The sequence below is a fragment of the Bubalus bubalis genome, chromosome X (genome assembly GCF_019923935.1).
Source record: "Bubalus bubalis isolate 160015118507 breed Murrah chromosome X, NDDB_SH_1, whole genome shotgun sequence".
NCBI lineage: Eukaryota > Metazoa > Chordata > Mammalia > Artiodactyla > Bovidae > Bubalus > Bubalus bubalis.
This window is the reverse complement of record NC_059181.1, coordinates 1,069,186-1,094,508: the sequence shown is the minus strand read 5'-3', so window position 1 is coordinate 1,094,508 and position 25,323 is coordinate 1,069,186. Positions and strand designations below refer to the sequence as shown.

Genomic DNA, 25,323 nt, shown 5'->3' with positions numbered 1-25,323 from the left:
CCCAGAGACGGCAGCCCGCCAAGGCTCCCCCATCTCTGGGATTCTTCAGGCAAGAACACTGGAGTGGGTTGCCATTTCCTTCTCCAATGCGTGAAAGTGAAAAGTGAAAGGGAAGTCGCTCAGTTGTGTCCAACTCTTAGCGACCCCATGGACTGCAGCCCACAAGGCTCCTCCGCCCATGGGATTTGCCAGGCAAGAGTGTTGGAGTGGGTTGCCATTGCCTTCTCCGTCCACATTCCCTATACATGCATTAATATACAGTAATTGCCTTTCCCTTTCTGACTCACTGCAATCTGTGTGACAGATACTCTGGGTCCATCGACATCGTGAGAAACGACCCAATGTCTTCCCTTCTTTATGGCTTAGTAATATTCCATGCACGTATTACGTCATTCTCTTTATGCATTCACCTGCTGATGGGCGTCTAGGTTGCTTCCAGGTCCCGGTTATTGTCGATAGCGCCTCAGTGAACATTGGTATGCACGTGCATTTTTGAAGGGTGCTTTTTCTCAGGACATATACTCAGGAGTGGGGTTGCTAGGCATAGCTTAGTTTTATTTTTTGTTTTTTTTAAAGAACCTCCATAGGAGTCTCCATAGAGGTAAGCCATAATTCTGTCAATGGATCAGTTTTCCTTTAAGGAACCTGGACATTTCCGGCGTCTTCTTTTCTTTCTTAACTTCACGACTGTCCTTCTCTCCCAAACAGCCCTGTTGATTCAGGAGCAAACGGATGTGTGTGCTGTTGAAACGGTCCAATGCCAACAGCAAAGTTGAGCCTTTACCTCCCTGTACTTAATAACCCCCTCATTCCTGGAGCTTTCTCCTCCCCTGCTGGGAAGAGAGAGGAACAACTTGCCAGAAACAGGCATCTTCACTATAATTGGGGGGTTGTCATGGATCCGGGGGAGGGAATTTGTGCTTGGAACTCTGCTGTATTATCGTCTCCGTTACTCCCTCCAACAAAAGATGTGTTTGGAGTTCCTCTGGCAAATGTTCTGCCAAAGCTCGTCCTGCGTCACCCTTGGCCGACCTGCCCTTTTACTCATCGCTGAGTCAAAGGGCTTGGGGCTTATTCTCCAGCTTAAATTGCAGGGCCCCCCTGGCAGAACCTCCGAGTCTGCACGTGGCCTCTTGTGACAAGCGGCTGGCTGCCCGCGCCGCCGTGGGGGCCTGCTGACAAGGAAGAAAGTTGCTGCCCGGGGAAACGGCAGGAGGTGGGACGGAGTCCCCGAGGGTGTTCGCGAGGTTGTCACATTCTGACAGCCGAGAGCCCACGTGTGCAATTTACAAAACAGCTTGAGGTGGTTTTTTTTTTTTTTTTTTCCAGAAAGCCTCAGTAGTCAGTGACGCTTACGTGACTTCATTTCTCAGTCTTATCATTGCTTGTCCTGTTTTCTACATTTAAATATTTCCCTTTTCTCATATTTTTCCCTCTTGTGTGCTCTTCCTCGGTCATGTTTCCCGATTTTGCTTTTCTGAATCATTGAGTCCATTTAGTTCATTTAATGCAATTTTCAATTCCTGTTTAGTAAGAGCCTTTGTGCATAAGAGGCATTGAATTCCAGCGAGTGCTTTTTTTTTTTTTCTTTGCTTCACATGTCAGGATGGATTTCTTTCTTTTTCATCTTTGACTGCCTTAAGTTCCCACAAGGGTGAATTCTGTGGATGGATTGTCTCCGAATGTTAGACTCACCACTGGAGTTGAAAATGTAGAATAACGTAGACTCTGGGGCACGTTGAACCAGAAGAAGGAACACAAGTGGGGCTGCATTCATATCCACAAAATTACACAAAAAGAGCTACGGACGTGAAGACAATGACCGATCCCCAATGCATCAGATGTGAAGTATTTTGCCAGGAAGACTTCCTTGGTTTTCTTTATGTTTCAGACTTGTTTTTGTTTTTTTCCACGTGGGCTATTTCTGAAGTCGATATTGAATGTGTTACAATGTAGCTTCTGTTCTTATTTTGTGGATAGTTGAATTCTCACGTTTTAATGTTCTTTCACAATTTCAACTGCTAGCTTTTCTTTTTAAGCACAAATCACCTGGGTTTTTTATTTGTAGATTTATTGTTGATGACAAAAAAAAAAGGATGAAAGCCTCAAAACTGGTCCTTGTTATTTATTCTTTTAAATTTCATTGGAATGTAATTGCTTTACACCATTGTCTCCTATGTATTGGTTTTTCTAACCGTGAGGCATGTGGGATGTTGTCTCTCTGACCGGGGATCAAACACAGCCCCTGCGTTGGCAGGTAGATTCTTAGCCACTGGACTGCCAGGAAAGTCCCCAGTAGAGATATTAACGAGCTCTTCATTTTACGCAGGCTCTGTAGCTATGCATAAAATTGCTAGCTAAAAGACTCTGATGCTGGGAGGGATTGGGGGCAGGAGGAGAAGGGGATGACAGAGGGTGAGATGGCTGGATGGCATCACCGACTTGATGGACCTGACTTTGAGTGAACTCCGGGAGTTGGTGATGGACAGGGAGGCCTGGCGTGCTGCGATTCATGGGGTGGCAAAGAGTCGGACACGACTGAGCGACTGGACTGAACTGAACTGAATACACCACAGTTAGTTTGCCTGGAGTGATAGTTTCTCTGCAGTGAATTCTTTTCTACATTCCAGGAATGCTACTTTCTGGGAAAGGATAGGTGTAAGTGACCAACCATTATGTTTTCATTTATTTATTTAAATAATTGTTTTTGATGGGGACTGTTTTTTAAGTCTTTATTGAATTTCTTATTAATGCCATATTGCTTGTTTTATGCTTTGGTATTTTGGCCACAAGGCGTGTGGGATCTTAGCTCCCTGACCAGGGATCAAAGCCACACCTCTTGCATCGGAAGGTGAAGAAGTCTTCACCAGTCTGGACCGCCAGAGAAAAGCCCTGTGGTTTTCATTAAGTGCTGCCCACGTCCAACCTCATAAAATAGTCCCTGATGGTAGGAAGCCAAAAAAGGAGTGGATGGAAGTGGTCATTGTGCACTAGAGGAGTACATCCGTCATAGCATCTTCCCCAAGCATTGAACATTCCAAGGAGAAAAAAAAAAGTGGTGTGGAGCCCTACAGCAAGGTCACAGGTGTGGAGCCCTGCTCCGGAATCACAGGACAAACATCTCGGGAACCGACCAAGCCCCATAGCAACTGCTGCCAGGAGCCTCTGGATCTAAAGCAGCCAGTTCCCTGACCCTATATTAGGTGAAATATCCACCCTAGTATCCACCCTGTAGCATCCCAGGAGATCTCCACAGTGCAGGTAACACACGTGGGCTCCCCTGGTGACTCATTCAGTAAAGAATCTGCCTGCACTGCACGAGACCTGGGTTCGATGCCTGGGTTGGGCAAGATCTCCTGGAGGAGGGCATGGCAACCCACTCCAGTCTTCTTGCCTGGAGAATCCCACGGACGGAGGAGCCTGGTGGGGTGCAGCCCACGGGGTTGCAAAGAGTCGGACACGACTGAGCGACTTAGCACAGCCCACTTGACCTCGGGCACGTCTCTAGGTGCCCTCAACCTGTGCCTGGCGCTGTTGTCCATGGCTGGGCAAGGGCAGCGTCGACGTCCAGACGCCCGGGTCTCACGGCCTCTCCTCTTTGCTCCTGCAGTACCTACTACTCAGCGCATGCAGCCTACGCCCAGAGCAAGCTGGCCCTGGTGCTGTTCACCTACCACCTGCAGGCGCTGCTGACCGCCCGGGGCATGCCCGTGACCGCCAACGTGGCCGACCCCGGCGTGGTGGACACCGACCTCTACAGACACGTCTTCTGGGGCACCCGGCTCGTCAAGAAGCTCCTTGGCTGGTGGGTCTTCAAGGTAAAGGCCGCGACGCTGGGGGTGTTGCTACGGTCCGCAGGCAGATCTGGCTTTACCCTCCTCGATGACGCTGTGTTACCGTTTCCAGGCTCCACGTCTTCTTTCTCCGTTCATTTGTTGATGGATACTGAGGTTGCTTCCATGTCTCGGTGATTGTAAATATTGGTGCGATGAACGCTGGGGGGCGCGTGTCTTTTCTAATTATCATTTTCTCCAGGTATATCCCCCAGTAGCCGGATCACAGGATCGTATGAAACAGATTGTATCTGTTTCTAGTTTTTTGAGAACCTTCCATACCGTTTTCCATAGTGCCTACCCAAGTATACATTCCCACCAAAACTGCTGTGAAGGTTGAGTTGCAGGTATCTTTTCTAAGCATGGCTTTCTTCAGATATATTCCTAGCAGTAAGATTGCAGGGTCAGATGGTAGATCTATTTTTAGGGTTGTTTTTTTTTTTTTTTTTAAGGAATTTCCATACCATTCTGGTAAAGAATCAGCTCGTACAGAATCCGCCTGCAATGCAGGAGACCTGGGTTAGATCCCTAGGTCAGGAAGAGCCTCTGGAGAAGGGAAAGGCTACCCATTCCACTATTCTGGCCTGGAGAATTCCATGCACTGTATGTTCATGGGGTCACAAAGAGTCGGACACAGCTGAGCGACTTTCACTTCATTTCCGTCTGACCAGTGTGAGGTCTCCGCTCATTGGAGTTTTGATTTGCGTTTCTTTAATAACCAGCGACGTTGAGCATCTTTTCGTGGACCCGAGGGCCGTCTGTGTGTCTTTCTTTGGAGAGATGTCTGTTGGGATCTTCGTGTGATTTTCTCTTTAGGATAAATTCTCGAGAAGGAGTTTGTTTAGCTAGAGGATGCGCTCTGTGTGTTAGACGCTCAGTCGTGTCCGACTCTTTGCGACCCCATGGATTGTAGCCTGCCAGGCTCCTCTGTCTGTGGGATTCTCCACGCAGGAATATTGGAGGTGGTTGCCATTTCCTCCTCCAGGGGATCTTCCCCACGCCGGGGATTGAACCTGGGTCTCCTGCATGGCAGGCAGATTCTCTACCAAGTGAGCCACCAAGCCCCTAGGCTTCAGGACACAGACATGGAAAATGTGGACCCCAACCTCCCACCACACACGTGTGCTGATGTAGAACGGTGTCCGTAGCCCAAATGCAGTTCGTGGAAGTCTGCATTTTGTTGCTGTTACCCGTCAGATTGTCTTCTTGCTGGAATTACATCACTCCTCTAGCCGTGATCTTTTCCGTGGGAGGTGCTGACTCCCCGATGGGAGTTGGGTAAATCACCCACCTCCACAGTACTTGGCAGGTATGCAGAATTCATTTCGTCCTCTCTGTGGGATCTCGGAGATTAGCAACCGTGATGGCCAGAGCCCTGGAGGGGCGGGGTGGACGCCGTCCACAGCCGTGATTGTCGCCAGTTCTCCGCCTCCGGGTTCCCCTCGGTCCGGAATTCCGGGACCACCCCCGGAACCCAGATTCTGGCAGATGTGAACAAGCAGAGGCGACTGTCCCCAGCAAGCAGCCAACAGCAGGTGTGATCACATGTCCGTCACCGGGACATCAAAACCCACCTCTCCTGTATCACCCGGTTCCCCTCTCTGGTTCCATTTAAAGTCTCATTTCCTCTTGTGAATGAGACGTGGGTGCTGTGCTATGTCGCTCAGCTGTGTCGGACTCTTTGTGACCCTGTGGACTGTAGCCCGCCGGGCTCCTCTGTCCATGTGGATTCTCCAGGCAAAAATACTGGAGTGGGTTGCCACGCCCTCCTCCAGGGGATCTTCCCGACCCAGGGTTTGAAGCGTCTCTTGCGCTGCATGCGGATTCTTTACCGCTGAGCCACCAGGGAAGCCGAAGTCTCTGGTATTACCCTTTCTCAACAACACACTGGCAGTTGCCACGGGCATCTTGTGTCCACCTCTGCAAGGATTCAGTCAAGCTCTGATACAGCGCCACACCTTCCACATTCCCTGAAGGGGGCTCAGCGTGGACACCAGACAGGAGACATCTGTGCTCTGCAAAGGACCGGCACGACAGGTCTTCAGATGGCCAGGTATTTTCAGGAGCCCATTTCATGAGCCCGATTATTTCGTCTCCTCATACCTAGAAAAGCACCTAAAATCCTGCATGGTGGTGACCGCTCCCCGTGACCAGCAGAAACCTTTCGTAGAATAATACGTGTTTGACAGCGCGCACTTCCCCTTCCACAAAATCACTTATATACCGACCTTCCCCCTCTTGGCTCTTTGGAGCAGTCTCTCAGAGCTATCTGAACTGCTGTCTGCTGCCTGCAGTCCTCATTTTGACCGAAAGAAAGCTTAACCGCCAGCTCTCACATTGTGCATTTATTTTTTTTGAGTTGAGCGCTTCTTGACTGACCAGATTATATTTCTAAACCACCTTTTAGATGATTTTTACAAATAGGGAAAAAAACCCATTTAGGATGAAGAGGTCTCCTTCTGTTTAATCATTTGCTCGTATTTCTATGTTCAGGTGATGGTTAGGTTTTTACAACTGGTATCTTATTGTTGTTGTTCAGTTGCTCCGTCGTGTCCGACTCTGTGACCCCATGGACTGCAGCACGCCAGGCCTCCCTGTCCATCACCAACTCCCAGAGTTCACTCGGGCTCATGTCCATCGAGTCAGTGATGCCATCCAACCATGTCATCCTCTGTCGTCCCCTTCTCCTCCCGCCTTCAATCTTTCCCAGTATCAGGGTCTTTTCAAATGAGTCAGCTCTTCCCATCGGGTGGTCAAAGGATTGGAGTTTCAGCTTCAGCATCAGTCCTTCCAGTGAATATTTAGGACTGATTTCCTTTAGGATGGACTGGTTGGATCTCCTTGCAGTCCAAGAAACTCTCAAGAGTCTTCTGCAACACCACAGTTCAAAAGCATCAATTCTTGGGTGCTCAGTTTTCTTTATAGTCCAACTCTCACATCCATACATGACTACGGGAAAAACCATAGCCTTGACTATAGTATACTATACTTATATGACTATAATATGCTATAATATGTTATATGACTATATAAGTATCAGTATACTTACTTATAAGTATATATGAGTGGATGCTTATATGATTATAGTGATACAGTAATATGTATATAGTCATATAATAATATGACTATACTATAATCATCTCATCTGAACAAATCTAACAGGAGGGGGAATTTTTAACTTACTTTAGAGAACGTTGAGATTTCAGATGCTGCTGTTTTCTGTCTGAAAGCAAGCAGTCTTTCATTTTGCTCACATCTTTCTTGATGGTTGCGATCTTGTGGTCTATGATAAGAAGTGTATGTATTTGGTTTTTTTTTTTCTTTGTCCCCTTTTCTGGCTCAGACCTCCTAAAACCCTTGAAATTTCCCAAGTGCTGAGATCCTGAAAGGCTCCCCTGCTATGTAAATGTGTGACCTTTGGAACTTGCCCTAGGGTGGGGGGGGAGGCTGGTTGCCAAGGCAACCAACTGGCCATTAAGGGGTGGGACTTTTCAGGCTTAACCCTCTGACCTCCAGGGAGAGCGGGGCTGGAGACTGAATTCATCACCAACGCCCGGTGTTTCGGGGCTTCCCCAGGTGGCTCTGCCTGCAGTGTAGGAGATGGGGGTTCATCCCTGAATCTGGAAGATCCCCTGGAGGAGGGCATGGCAACCCCACTCCAGCGTTCTTGCCTGGAGACTCCCATGAACAGAGGAGCCTGGCGGGGCCACAGTCCATGGGGTCGCAAAGAGTCAGACAGGGCTGAATCGACTCAGCACGCGTGCATTCACACACTTAGATCTGTCTCTTGGGGGAGGTCACACTTTATCACACTGCACGTAGTATTAAATGTTGAGAGCTGCCCACGTTGATGTATATCAAAGTGCATTATTCACTCCTGTCCTTGTGAACTCATCCACCCGCACATATGATGTGGTTCAGATCCTTTCTCTGGGGTAAGAATATGTGGGTTCTTTCTGGTTTTTTGCTGTTCCCTGCAGGTTCGGTCTTCTGCAGACCGCCATTTCTCACTTTCTGTTGGGAACATCAAAGGCAGTGGCATTCTAAGACTAGAAGGGCCTCCTATGTCAACGCTGCCTGGGAATTCCATTTGGTTTTAAAAGACAGTTTCTCCAGTGTACAGTCTTAGTGCTGAGAATTCAACACGATTTTGTTTTTCATTTGCTCAATCGTGTCTGACTCTCTGCGACCCCATGGACTGCAGCACGCCAGGCTTCCCTGTCCTTCACCGTCCTTCACCAACTCGCAGAGCTTTCTCAAACTCATGTCCATTTAAAGTCAGTGATGCCATCCAACTGTCTCATCCTCTGTCACCCCTTCTCCTGCCTTCAATCTTTCGCAGCATCAGGGTCTTTTCCAGTGAGTCAGTTCTTTGCATCAGGTGGCCAAAGGGTTGGAGTTTCACCTTCAACATCAGTCCTTCCAATGAATATTCAGGACTGATTTCCTCTAGGATGGACTGGTTGGATCTCCTTGCAGTCTAAGGGACTCTCAAGAATCTTCTCCTTGAGAAGACACCACAGTTCAAAAGCATCCATTCTTCGGCGCTCAGCTTTCTTTGTAGTCCAACTCTCACATCCATACATTAGAAATAACCATAGCCTTGACTAGATGGACCTTTGTTGGCAAAGTAATGTCTCTGTTTTTAATATGCTGTCTAAGTTGGTCATAGCTTTCCTTCCAAGGAGCAAGAGTCTTTTAATTTCATGGCTGCAGTCACCATCTGCAGGGATTTTGGAGCCCAAGAGAATAAAGTCTCTCACTGTTTCCAGATGGTTTGCATCTTCTTCATGTGCATTAAGCAATGGACTATGGAGTCTTTGCCAAGTTGAGTGAACTGCTGGACGCTTGCACCCTGGAGCAGGAAATGGGGTTTGCTGTGTTTTAATTAGCATTTTCCGCAATATCCTGTGGTTCAATAGCCTCCGAGGGATTACTTGGCATCTGAACGTTGCCTTTTTAGAAACGTCCGGTTGTCCCGTTTCCCCTTTTCTCTAGGCAGTGTTAGCTTTTGTTGTCGTTTAGGCACTGAGCCGTGTCCGACTCTTCGTGACCCTAAGGAATGGCAACACGCCAGGCTTCCCTGCCCGTCACCGTCTCCTGGACTTTGCTCAAACTCAGGTCCAGTGAGTTGGTGATGTTTAGCCTTTCTCTTCTTTTTTTTTTTTTATAAAATTTTATGTATTTATTAAAATTTTGGAGCTGTGAGTTGATTTACAGCATTGAGTTAGTTTCAGGAGTATGACAAGGTGAACCATTTGTGAATATGTGTGTGTCCACTCTCTCTTTAGATTGTTTGGCCATCTAGGTCGTTGCAGAATATCGAGTGGAGTTCCCTGTGCCATACACTGGGTCCTTTGTAGTTACCCGTCTTATATATACTAGTGTGTACACGTCAATGTCCATCTCCCAACTCATCCCACGCTCCTTTACGCCCTAGCAACCGCTAGTTTTCTATGTCTGCAACTCTATTTCTGTTTTGTAAAAATGTCCATTTGTACCCTTTTTTTAAGATGCCACATATATGTGATATCTTATGCTTTTTGTCTTTCTCTGTCTGGCTTACCTCACCTAGTATGACGCTCTCTAGGTCCATCCATGTTGCTGCCAATGGCGTGATCTCTTTCTTTTTTGTGGGTGACTAATATTCCATGTGTATACATGCACCGCATCTTTATGCATTCATCTGGTGATGGATATCCATGTTGGTGCAAATGGCGTGATCGCGTTCTTTTTCGTGGCTGACTAATATTCCATTTGTATACATGCACCACATCTTCTTTATCCATTCATCTGCCGATATCCAGGCTGTCCCCATGGATGTGGCTGTTGTAAATATTAGGCTTTCCCTTTTGGACTCAGCCCTGTGTGTTTATTCTGACTGCTGATTTGCGTCTTTTACGCATGTTGCCGATACTCTTTTCCACTGTATTTTGTGTTTCAAGAAAATACAAAGAAGTAATATTGGAGAGTCATAACCAATGATATTAGAACATAGGAGGAAAATATTTTGGAGACGGAGAAACTGAAAAATAGATATACTAATATTTATCTGTATCTGTATCTACAGACACATGCATAAATATACATATGTACATGGAAAAGGGCCTTCGCACGTGGCACAGTGATTAAAAAATCCACCAGCCAATGCAGGAGACTTGGGTTTGATCCCTAAGTTGGGGAGATCCCCTGGAGAAGGAAATGGCAACCCACTCCAGTGTTCTTGCCTGGAGAATCCCATGGACAGAGGAGCCTGGTGGGCTGTGGTCCATACAGTCTCAAAGAGTCAGACACGACTAAACTGGCTTAGCACATGGACATATGTATATATTTAAGGTTCCCTGGTGGCTCAGATGGTAAAGAATCTGTCTGCAATGCAAGAGACGCAGATTCAAACTGTGGGTCACGAAGATCCCCAGGAGAAGGAAATGGGAACCCACTCTATTATTCTTGCCTGGAGAATCACGTGGACAGAGGAGCCTGGTGGGCCGCAGTCTGTGGGGTCACATAGAGAGTCAGACACAGCTGAGCATGCACGCAACCATACATTATACAAATTACTTCCTTAGATGGATGTGTGTATATATGACTTGTGTGAATTCTCCCAAGGCTGTGCCCTTGATCCCTGGGCAGTGGGGGGAGTCCGTAGGATTAACGTGTCTTTGTGTCCCTTGACATCATTTAGTGACATTCTTTTTAGTCCGTCCCCTACGTACAAACGAGTTCCATTCCAGGAGCACGTGCGTAAGTCCTATTTGTGAGTCCAACAGAGTTAGCCTGGGTACCCAACTAACCCCATCGGCTGTACAGTTCTGTATTGTCTTAGGTGTATAGTACTTTTCTCACAAAGAATGCACAAAAAGCAAACACAAGATAAACATTTTCAATCTCACAGTGCAGTACCGTGAAAAGTACAGTCGTCCAGGGCAATGGCTGGCACACAGGGGCTGGCATCGACGGAATCAGGCAAGAAGAGTTACTGACTGAGCAGGGAGAGGGGATGGGAGACGGCAGAGCTGAGGAATTGTCAGCAACAGTAGGCGGAGGGCGAGCTGCGGGGTCGCTCATGTTGATGGAACGCACCGTCACATCTTTGCGAGTTTGCAACTTGAGAGTTTGCGTGTAGAGGACTTCCTGGTACACCACTCTGAAACCTCTATTCTGCACCTTACCAAAAACGGTGGACTTGATTCCAAGTTCAGAGCCAGTTTCCGGAGCACGGCAGTTTTTCCCTTGAGAAAAAAAATGACAGGTTGATACATTTGTGAAGATGAGATACCTAATTGTTTTTTAAAAAAAAAACAGTTTTCTTTATTTATTGGCCGTGCTGGGTCTTCATTCCTGTGTGGACTTTTCTGCAGCTGCACAGAGCGGGGTAACTCTCTAGTTGCGGTTCTTGAGGGCTTCTCAAGGTGGTGGCTTCTGTTACTGCCGAGCACAGGCTCTGAGACACAGGTTCAGTAGTTGCGGTAGCTTAGTCGCTCTGTGGCATGCGGGATCATCCCAGACCGGAGATGGAACATGAATATCCTGCATTGGCAGGTGGATTATTTACCACCGAGACACCAGGGAAGCCCTTAAATGGTTCTTTCCACGAGCGAATCGAGACCGTTCCATCCATCAGTGCCTGCAGCTGGGTGATGTCTCACGCACGCCCTATGCACAGAGCTCTGAAGACATTTAATAAAGCATGGAGGAGGCATGTCCCATGACTGTACCAGGCAGGAACTCCCCTGCTCCTGACTCTGTTGCTTCCTCAGCCATTCTCTCGAGCCCTAAGAGGAGGAATATGGTGGTGATGATCTGCTCTTGTGTTCAGGGCAGAACGCAGACAGGGCAGCCCTCGGAGCTGAGCTGAAGGTTGAGCTTGGACCACAAAGGAGGCTGAGAGCCAAAGATTTGATGCTTTTGAACTGTGGTGCTGGAGAAGACTCTTGAGAGTCCCTTGGACTGCAAGGAGATCCAACCAGTCCGTCCTAAAGGAAATCAAGCATGAATGTTCACTGGAAGGACTGATGCTGAAGCTCCAATACTTTGGCCACCTCATGTGAAGAGCCAACTCATTGGAAAAGACCCTGATGCTGGGAAGGATCGAAGGCGGGAGGAGAAGGGGGCGACAGAGGATGAGGTGGTTGGATGGCATCATCGACTCAATGGACAGGAGTAAACTCCGGGAGACCGTGAAGGACAGGGGAGCCTGGCATGCTGCAGCCCATGGGGTCACAAAGAGTCGGAAACAACTGAGTGACTGAAGAACAATCCAAGGGTCCAAGGAGCCTGAGTTAGGCTCGGACCATTGGTGATGCAGAAATAGCTCAAAATGGGGGTGGTCATACTGTCACTGACCCCTTCTCACTGGGTCCCCATCCGAACCCCAGACCCCTTCAAAATGACCTCAGTTCCCCCTTTCTCAAGTCTCCTCAGGACACCTGGTTCCAGCTCCAGACTGGACACGGGAGCTTGTCATTGGCCCAAGCCCAAGCTTGTCATTGCCCACTTGCAGTGAGTGTCTTAGATTTTGGGGGCTGCATCCTATCCAGAGATGCCAGATGCTCGATGTCAACAGTGATGTAGAATCAGATGCTTCCAGCCTCTGGACCATCCCATGGACCACAGCCTACAGAGCATCCCATGGGCTGCAGCCTGTAGAGAATTCGGACCACATTCTACAGAGCATCCCATGGGCCACAGTCCACAGAGCTTCCTTAGGGCCACAGCCCACAGAGCAACCCAAGGGCCACAGCCCACGGAGCAGCCCACGGACCACAGCCCACGGAGCATCCCATGGGCCGCAGCATGTAGAGAATCCCATGGACCACAGTCTACAGAGCATCCCATGGGCCACAGTCCATGGAGCATGCCATGGGCCACAGACTATAGAGCATCCATGGAGCACAGCCCACAGAGCATCCCATGGACCAGAGGGCATGATCCACAGGGGGTGAACCCAGGGTCTGGTTAGAGGCCATTGAAAGTGTGGAGAGAGACAGAAGGAGATTGTTTTGAGGACAACTCCAGGACTTCCCTGGTGGTCCAGTGGCTAAGATTCCACACTCCTAGTGCAGGGTCCCTGGGTTCCATCCCTCCCTGGTCAGGCAATTATATTTCACATACCACAGTCTAATTCATGTGCCAAAACAAAAGATGCCCCGTGCCACAAATAAGACCTGGCACAGATAAATAAATAAATGTGTGTGTGTGCATGCACAGAGGCATGCATGCACTCAGTCACTCAGTCATGTCTGACTCTTCGCTACCCCGTGGACTGTAGCCCGCCAGGCTCCTCTGTCCATGGGATTCTCCAGGCAAGAATATGGGAGTGGGTTGCCATTTCTTTTTCAAGGGCATCTTCCTGACCCAGGGATTGAGCCCATGTCTCCTGCATTGGCAGGTGGATTCTTTAGCACTGAGCCATGGGGAAGGCCAAATATATAAGTATGAAAAAAAAAAAAGACCATTCCAGAGAGCACATCATAATGTCTTGACTCATTGACCTTGGAAGGTGAAACAAGGAAGTCTCAGGAGTCATTTGGGGTTTCTGACTCAGGAACACCAGGCTGTGCATTGATGCCTGTCTGGGAAATGGGGTACCAGGCAGGTGAGAAGGAAAGATGGTTTGACCCTGAGGTGTGTCCATGGGGTCTCCGCCTCCAGTGCCAGCTGGGCTGCTGAGAGCGTGTGTCTGCAACTCAGAGGAACACACAGAAAGTGCAGCTTTCAGAGATTCCGGCAGAGACGCAAGGGACTTGTCAGGCCATGAGCTTGGGGGACATGCCCATCCTGATTCAGGAGGATGGTGGGGAGGGTTGGGGTCTCTGGAAGAACCAAGATCTGGCCATCCTGTGCACCCTGCTGCTCCCTTGCCCTCCCTCTACTGTGCCCCTCACCTTTGTAATTTCTTAATTCTGGATAATGGCATCTCCTAAGATTGTTGTGAGCGGCACTGACATAATATGTGGGAAAGCGTTTCCAATGCTGCAGAGGGCTGTGTAATTATGTAATTATAACACATTCATCTTTCTCTGCAGCACACAGCTCCCAGCTCTGTTGAGCACAGTTTCAATCCCACCCTCTGCTCTCTTTGCTTTTTATTTTGGTTTCTTTTTTCCATGCATGTGTACCCAGCCATTGACCCAATGCCCCTTCCTGTTATGAGCTCCAGGTGCCCGGGAGCTCTTACCTAAACTATCTTTCTTGGTATTCGGGGCCACAAAAATATTGTTGTTCTCATACAGTTGCTCAGTCACGTCTGGCTGTTGATGACCCCATGGGCTGCAGCACGCCAGGCTTTCCTGTCCTTCTCCATCTCCTGGAGTTTGCTGAAATTCATGTCCATTGAATCGGTGATGCCATCCAACCATCTCATCCTCTGTCGCCCCCTTCTCCTCCTGCCTTCAATCTTTCCCAGCATCAGGGTCTTTTCCAATGAGTCCGTTCTCCGCATCAGGTGGCCAAAGTATTGGAGTTTCAGCTTTGGCATCAGTCCTCCCAATGAATATTCAGGACTGATTTCCTTTAGGAGGGACTGGTTGGATTTCTTTGCAGTCCAAGGGACTCTCAAGAGTCTTCTCCAGCTCCAGCACTACAATTCAAAAGTATTAACTCGTCAGCGTTCTGCCTTCTTTCTGGTGACATGGGTGACTCTCAGCGTCTCAGACCTCCTTCCTTTCAGGCAGGCATGATGTCTCACGATCCTCGTGGCTGAGACTTAGGACTGTGACGTCAGATGCAGGGAAGAAGAAATGCATAAAACCGTCCATTTCATGACCTGTCAAAACATTTGGGAATTAAAACATTACAAATGAAATCTCATTTCCTTCCTCTCTGTCATCCGCCCAAGGCCTGGAAATGTTCTGTAGGTGATCGAGGGTGGCTGTTTTTAGCCCGGCATCTGTCATGTGCTTAAGTGGGATAAGTGGATGTGATTAATCCTCCATGAGGTGTGTGCGCGCCGAGAATGGCTCCTTTTCAAAAAAATGTCCCTTTTCTATGTCAGAGAACTCTCTGGATGGTCAAGACCACCTTGGGTGAATGTTGTGTGTGTGTGTGCAAGGGTATGCATGTGTGTGTATGAACGTGTGTACATGAGGGCATCAGTTCAGTTCAGTCGATCAGTCGTGTCCGACTCTGCAACCCCATGAATTGCAGCACGCCAGGCCTCCCTGTCCATCACCAACTCCCAGAGTTATATGTGTGTTGATGTGAATGTGTGTGTCTGTATGTAAATGCTTGTGTGTTTTGTATGTGTGTGCATATGAATAGTTGCACGTGTGTGAAAATGCAAGTGTGTGCCTGGGGGAATGTGTGTGTGCATTGAATATATATCTGTGTGCATGTGAATATTTGTATTTGTGAATCTAAATGCATGTGTGTGCCTGGGGGTATGTGTGTGTGTGTGAAGGTATGCATGTGAATGTGTGTGTGTGTATGCATGTGAATATTTGTGTATCCATGTAAATGCGTGTGTCTGCCTGGGTGTATGTATGTGCAGCCTTGTGAATGTGTGTGCCTGGGTGCGTTTGCATGCATATAAGTGCATTTGTGTGCACGGGTGTGTGTGCGTATGAGTCTGTGTGCATCTGTGTAAATGCATGTGTGTGCCTGAGGGTATGTGTATCCATGTGAATGTGTGTGCCTGGGTGTGTGTGCCTGTGCTCATAAATGCATTTGTCTGCATGGGTGTGTGTGCTGTGAGTGTGTGTGCCTGTGAATATTTGTGTGTGCATGTGAATACATGTGTGTACTTGGGTGTGTGTGCATTGAGTATATCTTTCTGTGCATGTGTATATTTGTGCGTCCATATGCGTGTGTGTGCATGTGAATATATGTGTGTGTATGAATGCATGTGTGTGCCTGGTGGTATATGTGTGTGCATGTGAATATTTGTGTGTCCATATAGATGCATTTGTGTGCATGGGGGTGTGTGTGCGTGTGAGTGTGTGAGCATGTGAATATCTGTGTGTGCATGGGTGTGTGTGTGTGCCCGTGAATGTCTGTGCCTGGGTATATGTGAGTGTGTATGCATGAGGGTGTAGTATGTTTGTGCTTGGGAGTCACATCACCAGACAGAATCCCATGATATCTCGTCCCTCCTGACTGTGCCTGAGTTTCTGGCAAAGTGTGCATCCCAAGTTCATGTCCAGCACACCACAGGCACCATCTCCTAAAACAGCCGTCCTTGTGTTCCGTTGGACATGCTGATCACAAGGACTGTTACCCAGATAAGAGGATTTTCGAGGTGTAGGGGAAGTGGACCCCTTCCTCCCCAGACAATGCCCGCTGGACGACCCAAAGGAGGCAGCCTCTAAAGACAAGAGTGGATGCCTCTCAAGACAGCGGAGCCCTGTGGCTATATTAAAGAGGGTCTTTCCCGTGGGGGTGACTCACTCCAGGGGCGAGACAAAGTGGGGGTTCTGGGCACAGACCCCTGGGATCTCAGCCCAGAGAATGACCGACTTAGGAAGCAGGCTCACTCCAGGAGCTGATTGAACCATGTTTTTGCCATGGGAAGTGCAGCGCTCCACATCAATCCATTTGACCAAGAACACATCACATCTTCTAATCCAGTGATCATGCCAGGCACCAGCCCTAAGCCCAGCAGCTCAGCATGTGTTACATTCCAACCTTCTGCCTTCCACCCAGCATCCACTTTTCTCCCGTCACCCTAATGCCTTTCAAGCTCCTTTTCAGACTTTCCGGTTCTCGTACCGTATCTCCTCCCCTGCTTGGAAAGCAAGAACGTCTCCGCTGTCTGGATGTTTCCTCTAAAATTGCTAGATAGCACGTGTTCAACCCCGAGGCTGAACCGCCATCTGCTTTGACCCAGTGAGCTGGTATTCTGGTTTCATAGAGCCTGCCCTGCGTGGCAGGAATTAACCCAACCTTGTAAATCAACTCTGCATGCATGCTAAGTCACTTCAGGTGGGTCCAACTCCTTACGACCCCACGGACTGTAACCTCACAGGCTCCTCTGTCCGTGGGATTCTCCAGGCAAGGATACAGGACTTGGTATAGCCCACTAGAGTGGGTAGCCATGCCCTTCTGCAGGGCATCTTCCCAACCCAGGGATCAAACCTGCATCTCTTCTAGTCTCCCACATTGGCCGGCAGGTTCTTTACCACTAGTACCTCCTGGGAAGCCTCGTAAATCAACTATACTTCAATAAAATGAATTAACAAGAAAAAGAACTGGAGACCTGAGTATTTAAACTCAGGGTCTGTGCCCAGAACCCGCACTTTGTCTCAGCCCTGGAGTGAGTCACCTCCATCAAAAAAGACCTTCTCATTGTAGCCACAGGGCTCTGCTCTCTTGAGATGCATCCAGCCTTCTCTTTAGAGGCTGCTTCCTTTGGGTCGTCCAGAGGAAGGGGGGCCCTTTGTACGTGTGTGTGGAAATGCACAAGAACAACATGGAAATGCAACCCACAAGGGTGCACCATCACGAGGTCATGGAGTGCCAGCTCCCCCAGCCTTGGCCAGGCAGGCTTGAGTTGATGAGTCGATGGGCCCCGGTAAGGGGCCCTGTGTCTCCTTCTCGACATCTGTGGGCTCCCGAGACCCCCGTGTCCCTGCTCTGACAGTTAGCATCTTCGTCTGCATTCCTTTTTCCTGCAGACCCCAGACGAGGGAGCCTGGACTTCCGTCTACGCCGCGGTCACCCCGGACCTGGAAGGTCTCGGTGGCTGCTATCTCTACAACGAGAAGGAGACCCGGTCTCTGGAGGCCACGTACGACCCAGAGCTTCAGCGGCAGCTCTGGGCCAGAAGCTGCCAGCTGACGGGCATTGTCGATGTGACCCGGGAGACCTTCGGCGGGAGCGGTCTGCCGGGAAGAGCATGATCTGACGGGGAGCACCACGGTCGGCGTCGACCTCGCAGGTCTGTTTGTGCTGGACCGCGTCTCTCCATCACCCTCATCCCCCCGACCCTCCGGGCTCTGTATCCCCCCAGGGTCTCCCGTCGGGACCCGGGTGGGAACTCACGGGAAAGAGGGAATGCTGAGCGGACCCCTGAGCTGGTGTGGTTCTCAGCCATGAATCCTGTGATCCCCCACTAAGTGTCCAGTTGTACTGGGTGCTCTGAGTCATTAAATCCTGCAAGCCTCATGGGCGGTGTTCCTTCCTTAAAGCGCAGAGGCGCTGTGGGACCCTGGGGTAGATAGACACGTTTTGGGTGAAACACACACTTTCAAGGGAAGTCTGGAAGCTTCGAGGATGTCCTGCGTTCCCGTCTCTCTCATACACGAATCGTGCCAGAGATGCGTCTCTGATTCCTGGCTCCCAGAAAGGCAGATGCTTTGAGCCTTCCTTCTTTACTGCCTTGATCAAGGGTCATTGACCCTGCACTGTCTTCAGGAGGACCGGCTCCTAGGGGCTAATGTGTGGCCCCCAAGGCTCCCACCAGGGCTCTCACCCCACGACTCATGGAAGGACCATCTCCTGAGAGGTAGGTAATTCTGTAGGACACGTGATACCAGGGGAGCCCGGGACACAGTCCCCATGGGGCTCTCTAGGATGCAGATGTGGACAGGATGTGGGCGTCTGGACCACCTCCACCACCTTTTAGGGTCTCGGTCATAGAATGGCAGCTTTGCTGTCCACTCACCCTTCAGTGGGCACACGAAACCTCTCTCCTGCTCTCTGCCCTTGCATTCATCATCTGTTAATATGTGCATGTCCCTCTCCTGGAGTATGGGTTATACCAGAGGATGTGGGTTATCCTTCAAACCAGAATATGGTTGTCATTTTTTAGTCGCTCAGTCATGTCTGACTCTTTGCGACCCCCTGGACTGTAGCCCCCCATGCTCCTCTATCCATGGGCAGTCTCTAGGCAAGAATACTAGAGTGGGTTGCCATTTCCTTCTCCAGGGGGCCTTCCCAGCACAGGGATTGAACCCAGTCTCTTATGTCTCTTGCATTGGCAGGCAGATTCTTTACCACTTTGTCACCTGGGAATGTACAGATGTGTTTGTATTTGGGACAAGAATCATTGCCAATAATAATGAAGGTCTTCAGATAGGAAGTTGTTCTTGCTTACCAATGTGCTCATGAGGTTGTTTATCAGAGATAGGTAGAGGGAGATTTGATTATGGAAGAGGAGGGGGTTATGGGACTATGGAGGCAGAGACGAGAGGGAGGTGGCCACCAGCCCAGGGACGGACGCCTGGAGCCCCCAGAAGCTGGGAGAGGTGGGAAGGACCCTCCCCTGGAGACTCTGGAGGGAGCTCAGCCCTGGGACCCCTTGACCTCAGACGTCTGGTCTCCAGGACTGGGGGACGATGGATGGTTGGTTGTCAGGACTGGGAGAGGATGGATTCCTAAGGTTTTAAGCCAATCAATGAGAAGGCTGCATTAGCCTGAAAACATTCCTGAAGGATAGTGGGTTCTGATGGGTGGAGCCTAGAAATGGGGCATTATGTGAATATAGGGTCCCTGTAGATGTGGTGAAGTGAAGGGTCTGAGATGAGGTTCCTCTTGGATAGGGGTGGCCCTAAACCCCAGGGACAGGGTCCTTGTAAGACACAGAAGAGGAGAGACATGGACACAGAGGAGAAGCCACGTGGAGACGGAGGCAGAGACGGGAGGGAGGCGGGCACCAGCCCAGGGACGGACACCCAGAGCCTCCAGACGCCAGAAGAGGCAGGAAGGACCCTCCCCTGGAGCCTCTGCAGGGAGCTCAGCCCTGCATCTGCAGAAGTGAGAGACAATGGACTTCCTGCTGGTGGTCCAGTGGTTCAGACTCCAGGCTTCCAGTGCCAGGGATGTGGGTTTGATCCCTGATCAGGGAACTAAGATCCCACATGCTACATGGTGCAGCCAAAAGAAAAATTATTTTAATGTGAAATAAATAAATTATAAAAAAACTGAGAATAAATTTCCGTTTTTTAAAAAACACCAAAAGGCTTCCTTGGTGGCTCAGAAGCTGTCTGCCATTGTAGGAGACCGGGGTTCAGTCCCTGAGTCAGGACGATCCCCTGGAGAAGGGCATGGCAATCCACTCTAGTCTTCTTACCTGGAGAATCCCATGAACAGAGGAGCCTGGCGGGCTACAGTCCATGGGGTTGCAAAAAGCCAGACACAGCAGCTAAAAAGACAAACAGAACACCAATACCACGATCGTGATTTGATATGAGAAACTTACACAGTTGTTGACCCATATGAACATCTCATACAGGGTGGTGGACTCTTGCCTGGACCCATGCCCACCAGTCAGGTCAAGGAAGGCTCGATCCTGTCTCTGAGAACGGCTCTTGGGTTCTCAGAGTCTAGCGTGGAGACTTCGGACGCGTGGGATCCTAACAAAATGACTGTATGTGTTTCCTGCCAGACCGCACCCTGGATTTCAAGACCAGTGAGCGCTGGTTAGCTAGCCATATTCCCTCGGCAGATGGAATCCTATGGAGGCCCCAGACCTGACGTCGGGCTTCCAGCACAGTAGGCATTGGGGTTGCAACCAGCTTCTCTTCCAGAGTCGGGTTTATACTTCACGAGTATAAGATGATAGAGCGTGCTTCCAGAATGCAGTGTTTATTTTTTTAAACATTTTCTTTAACTATACTTAATTTGCAATATGGTGTTAGTTTTCGGGTGTACAGCAAAGTATTTCAGTTATAAATACCTTGGGTGGGCCAGAACGTTTGTTTGAGGTTCCGTAAGATGTTATGGTTGGATGGCATCACCAGCTGGTCGGATGGCACCATTGACTCGATGGACATGAGTTTGAGCAAGCTCCCACAGTTGGTGATGGACAGGGAAGGGCTGCAGTCCATGGGGTCACAGATTCGGACACGACTGAGGGAATGAACTGAACTGAAGACATCATGAAAAGACCCAAGGGAACTTTTTGCCCAACCCTATATATACACACATATTCTTTTTCAGATTCTTTTCCGTTACTGGTTATTACGAGATATTGAATCTAACTCCCTGTGCTGTACAGATACAGTAGTCTGCATGTGTTAATTCCAAATGTCTAAAAGTATTCCTTCCCCACCTTCTCCTCTCTGCCAACCACAAGTCTGATCTCTATATCTGTGAGTCTCCTTCTGTTTTGTAAATAAATTCATTTGTATCATGTTTTGTTTTTTCAGCTTTCACATAGAAGTGATTAGCATACGGTACTTGTCTTTCTGGGTCTGATTTACTTCACTTAGTGTGATAATCTCTGGGTTCATGCATGTTGCTCTCAATGTCATTATTTTATTCCTTTTCATGGCTGAGCACCTGTCGATGGGCGCTTAGGTTGCTTCCACGTTTTGGCTGTTGTAAATAGCGCTGGTGTGATCCGTGGGGTCCGTGTATCTTTTCGAGTTGGAGTTTCCCTCTCTTCTGGATATACAACCAGAAGTGGGATTGCTAGATCATACGGCAACTCTTCTTTTTAATTTTTTGCGAAACCTCCGTCCTGTTCTCCACAGAGTGTGCACCACTCACATTCTCACCAGCAGTGAAGGAGGGTTCATTTTTCTGGGACAAAGTGTTTATTCAACGGTCACTTAATGAAACCATGAAGGAACACCACAGCTCTCACTTGGGAAAACTCAAGACAACCAAGAATGGATTCTCTCTCGGTCTCCTGCCTCTGGGGCAGAGTGTGTTTCTCGGCGGAGGTGTTCAACGTGAAACAAATCAGCTTCTAAGCAAAGATGCCGAAGCTGTGTCTTGGCATCTAGTACCTGCTTCTTCAGCGTGGATGGGGCTGCAGGGACGCTGCCCAAACTTTATTTCTGCTGATGGGTCTTCTGGGCACACGGTGTTGGGTGTTGTGGTGCTGCACAGGGGTCCCCGGCACAGCTTGGAGTCACAGGACGCAGCTGTCCTGACACTGTCCCCAGAAACTCGCCACATCCTCATCACACACATGGCCCCTGGTATAGGAGCACGGCTGCGAATGGTACCCTCCCGGGGAGGGTGCGTTTTCATTCCCCTATCTGCTTGTCGCCTCTGCGTGGAGAATGGCGTGCTCATGGGGGCTTTGCTTCCACCTCTCCTCGGTAGCTCTGCTTCTCTTTGGAAGCAAAAGACAGGAAAAGATTCTAGAGATTTGTGTTCTAAGATATAGTGCAAGAGCCTTTCATGGACATCATTTACTCATCGGTTCATCTGTTCATTCATTCAGCTCTCTGTTCTAAAAGAGTATCAGGTACCTTTAACGGTTTAAGTAGATAGATGGATAGGTAGGTAGATAGATATATTTTAGGCATGATATTTAGACAGATGGATAAGTAGATAGATGCTGGCTAGATGATATTTAGGTAGACATATACAATGATAGATGGAAAGAGATGGATAGAAAGATAGATACATTATAGAGATAGGTAGACTGATACACCAATTGATTGATAGATATTCAGGATAGATAGATATGCTAGATGGATGGATAGATATGATAGATATTCAGGACTTATGATGGAGATGATGGATGGATAGATGGATGGATGGTTAGATAAGATGGTTGGGTAGATAGATATATAGATAGAATGGATGGATGGGTATTCTGGATTGATGATAGGTGTAATGGATGGATAGATATGATGGTTGGATAGACAGAGAGATAGGATAGATATTCAGGATTGATGGACATGATGGGTAGGTGGATGGATAGATAGATGTGATGGTTGGATAGATACATGGATAGAATGGATGGATAAATAGATGTTAGGATTATAGGTGTGATGGATGGATGGGTACATATGATGGTTGGATAGATATATGGATAGGACGGATGGATAAATAGATATTCAGGATTGATGATAGGTATGATGGATAGATGGATGGATGGGTAGATATGATAGCTGGGTAGACAGATATGATGATATTCAGGACTGATGATAGACATGGATGGATGGATGGATGAACAGACAGGATGGATGGGTAGATATTCAGGATTGATGATAGACCGCTGTGATGAATGGATGGATGGATGGATGGATAGATATGATGGATTGACAGATATGATGGATGGATGGATAAGTAGATATGATGAATGGATAGATAGATATATAGAATGGATGGATAGATATTCAGGATTGATGATAGGTGTGATGGATAGATGGATGGATAGATATGATGGTTGCATAGACAGATACACATGATAGATATTCAAGATTGATGATAGACATGGTGGGTGGATGGATGTACGGATGGACGGACAGACAGAGAGATAGGATGGATGGATAGACAGATATTCAGGGTTGATGATAGATGTGATGGATGGGTGGATGGATAGATATGCTGGATGGATGATACAGATGATGGATGGGTGGGTGGATAGGTAGATATAATGGGTGGATGGATAGATATTCATGAGTGATGATATTCAGATAGATAGCATTCCAGGAGAGCCAACTTTTTATGTAAATGACCAGTTAATAGATATCTTCCTATGGCAGGGCTATATGTTTTCTCTTATAACTATTCAGCTCTTCCATACAACACACAAGGAGCTACAGGCACAATGCTAACATGTGTGGCTGTGTTCTAATAAAACTTTATTTACAAAAAGGGAGGACGGTCAGACTTATCCAAGGTCCGTAGTATGTGGACACCGGGTGTCGTCCCCCTGTGTGCCGTGGGGAGAACTGTAAATCCATCAAGTGTGTGGGAAATTGCCCCCCAAAGACTCAGTGTCTGACCTTGTTTCAAGGTCCTGGTGGCCCTTGGGTGGGACCCTGAGGTGTGTCTAACTTCAGCGACCGTGTTTTCATTACAGATGAACAGGATGCAACGGATTCGGTGTCGCAGGACCAGGCGGCGTTAGTGTAAACGAGCAGGAGACGAGGACGTGTGCATTTGGGGTCCTCACCGTCTCGCCCGTGTACGGCTGTGGTTGGCAGAGCTGAGACATCAGCTCACAGGACCATCCACGTGGTGGCCCGAAAGGAACAAGCCAGAGACTTCTGTAGGTGCCCTGACTCTGCAGGACGTCTCCTTGGATAAGAGACATCCTGACACCCTTCCCATGAGAGCCGTGGTGTGACAAGGAGTCTCCCGGGGACCGGGGACCAGCACCAGGAAGAGAGCAGGCAGAGGTCATAGAGACAGTGGAAGCCAAGGGTCAGAGATCCCCGACCTCCTTCTTCCCTGCTGCAGGAGTGGCAATCACCATGTGAACCCACAAGATGATTGGGGGGTCCCAGTGACTCATCGCTCGGATCTCTGTGTGATGGGGGCCCGTGGTCCCCGTGGACGACCCTGCTGATTCACCCAGCTCACTCTTGTGCTATCTACACGAGGGTCCTGGGGCAGCTGTAACTAAGGACCCCAAACGGGTGGCTAAAAACAACAGATATCCATCCTCCCCCAGCCCTGGAGACGGTCCTCAAATGGTCATGGTGTCCCAAGGCTGAGCTCCCTGCAGAGGCTCCAAGGGAGGGTCCTCCCTGCCTCTTCCAGCTTCCGGGGGCTCCAGGCATCTGTCCCTGGGCTGGTGGCTGCCTCCCTCCCGTCTCCGCCTCCATCTCCACGTGGCTTCTCCTCTGTGTCCATGTCTTTCCTCTTCTGTGTCTTATAAGGACCCTGTCCCAGGGTTTAGAGCCACCCTCATCCAGGAGGAATCTCATCTCAGACCCTTCACTTCTATCTGGATAGTCAAGAATGATCTCTTCAGCTCTAGATCCCGCATTAGTTACATCTGCCAAGACCCTTTTGCCAACAGTCATATCCACCAATAATAGGGACTAAGACGTGCTCATAATTTTTGGTAGACAGTATTCAATCCACTACATCCTACATGAACCATAAAGCTTGAAAACTCAGAAGACATTCGTTCCTTCTCTGATGACCTGGAAAACCATGGAGATCACAGCTTCCTGTATACATACTCAGAGTTGCTTTCCTGGTTGACTGACCCATGTAGCTACACAGGACCATAGGTTCATAAGAATGTCTGTTGCCTTAATGCCCTGTGACCAGCATCTTAAAGTTCTTAATGAAATGAAAACAAGGAATACACAGTTTCATTTGGTACCGGAACTGCAAATGCTATAGACTTCTTTGCTCACATTCCTTCCAACCTCAAGAAAGAGAAGCAAGTCTACAGCCAATAGGGACACCCCCACCCCCAGTGCATCCTCTCCACCATCAAACCATCCATGTGCTCAAGCCTGTCCTGGGTTGTGAAGACTGTCCCCAAGGTCCAGTCCCGAATACTCATTGGAAGGACTGAAGCTGAAGCTCCAATACTTTGGCCACCTGATGTGAAGAGTCGACTCATTGGAAGAGATCCCGATGCTGGGAAAGATTGAGGGCAGGAGGAGAAGAGAGCGACAGAGGATGAGAGGGTTGGATGGCATTACCGATTCGGTGGACATGAACTTGGGCAAGCTCCAGGAGATAGCGAGGGATAGGGAAGCCTGACATGTTGCAGTCCATGGAGTCACAAAGAGTCGGACATGACTTGGAGACTGAATGATGATGAGGTCTGGTAAGGCTAGAGGGTTTTGGATGCACACTAGGGGGCCTCTGAAAACAACGCTCAGCCTCGCCTTCAACA

The 25,323-nt window shown here is 48.8% G+C and overlaps 1 protein-coding gene across 6 annotated transcripts in view; it reads left to right on the top strand.

Moving 5' to 3' along the window:
* Positions 1–25,323, top strand: part of DHRSX (dehydrogenase/reductase X-linked) — a 213,701-nt gene that overhangs the window by 121,014 nt on the left and 67,364 nt on the right. For 3 of the 6 annotated variants that reach the window (XM_025276657.3, XM_044936704.2, XM_025276660.3), the window contains exons 6-7: positions 3,611–3,818; positions 17,447–17,936. In XM_025276657.3, coding sequence (XP_025132442.3) covers positions 3,611–3,818; positions 17,447–17,671 — 433 coding nt within the window. In that variant the 3' untranslated portion in view covers positions 17,672–17,936. Of the gene's footprint in view, positions 1–3,610; positions 3,819–17,446; positions 17,937–20,004; positions 20,907–23,541; positions 25,100–25,323 lie in introns of those variants that run through there. The other 3 variants (XM_025276658.3, XM_025276659.3, XM_044936703.2) reach the window with 3 other exon arrangements.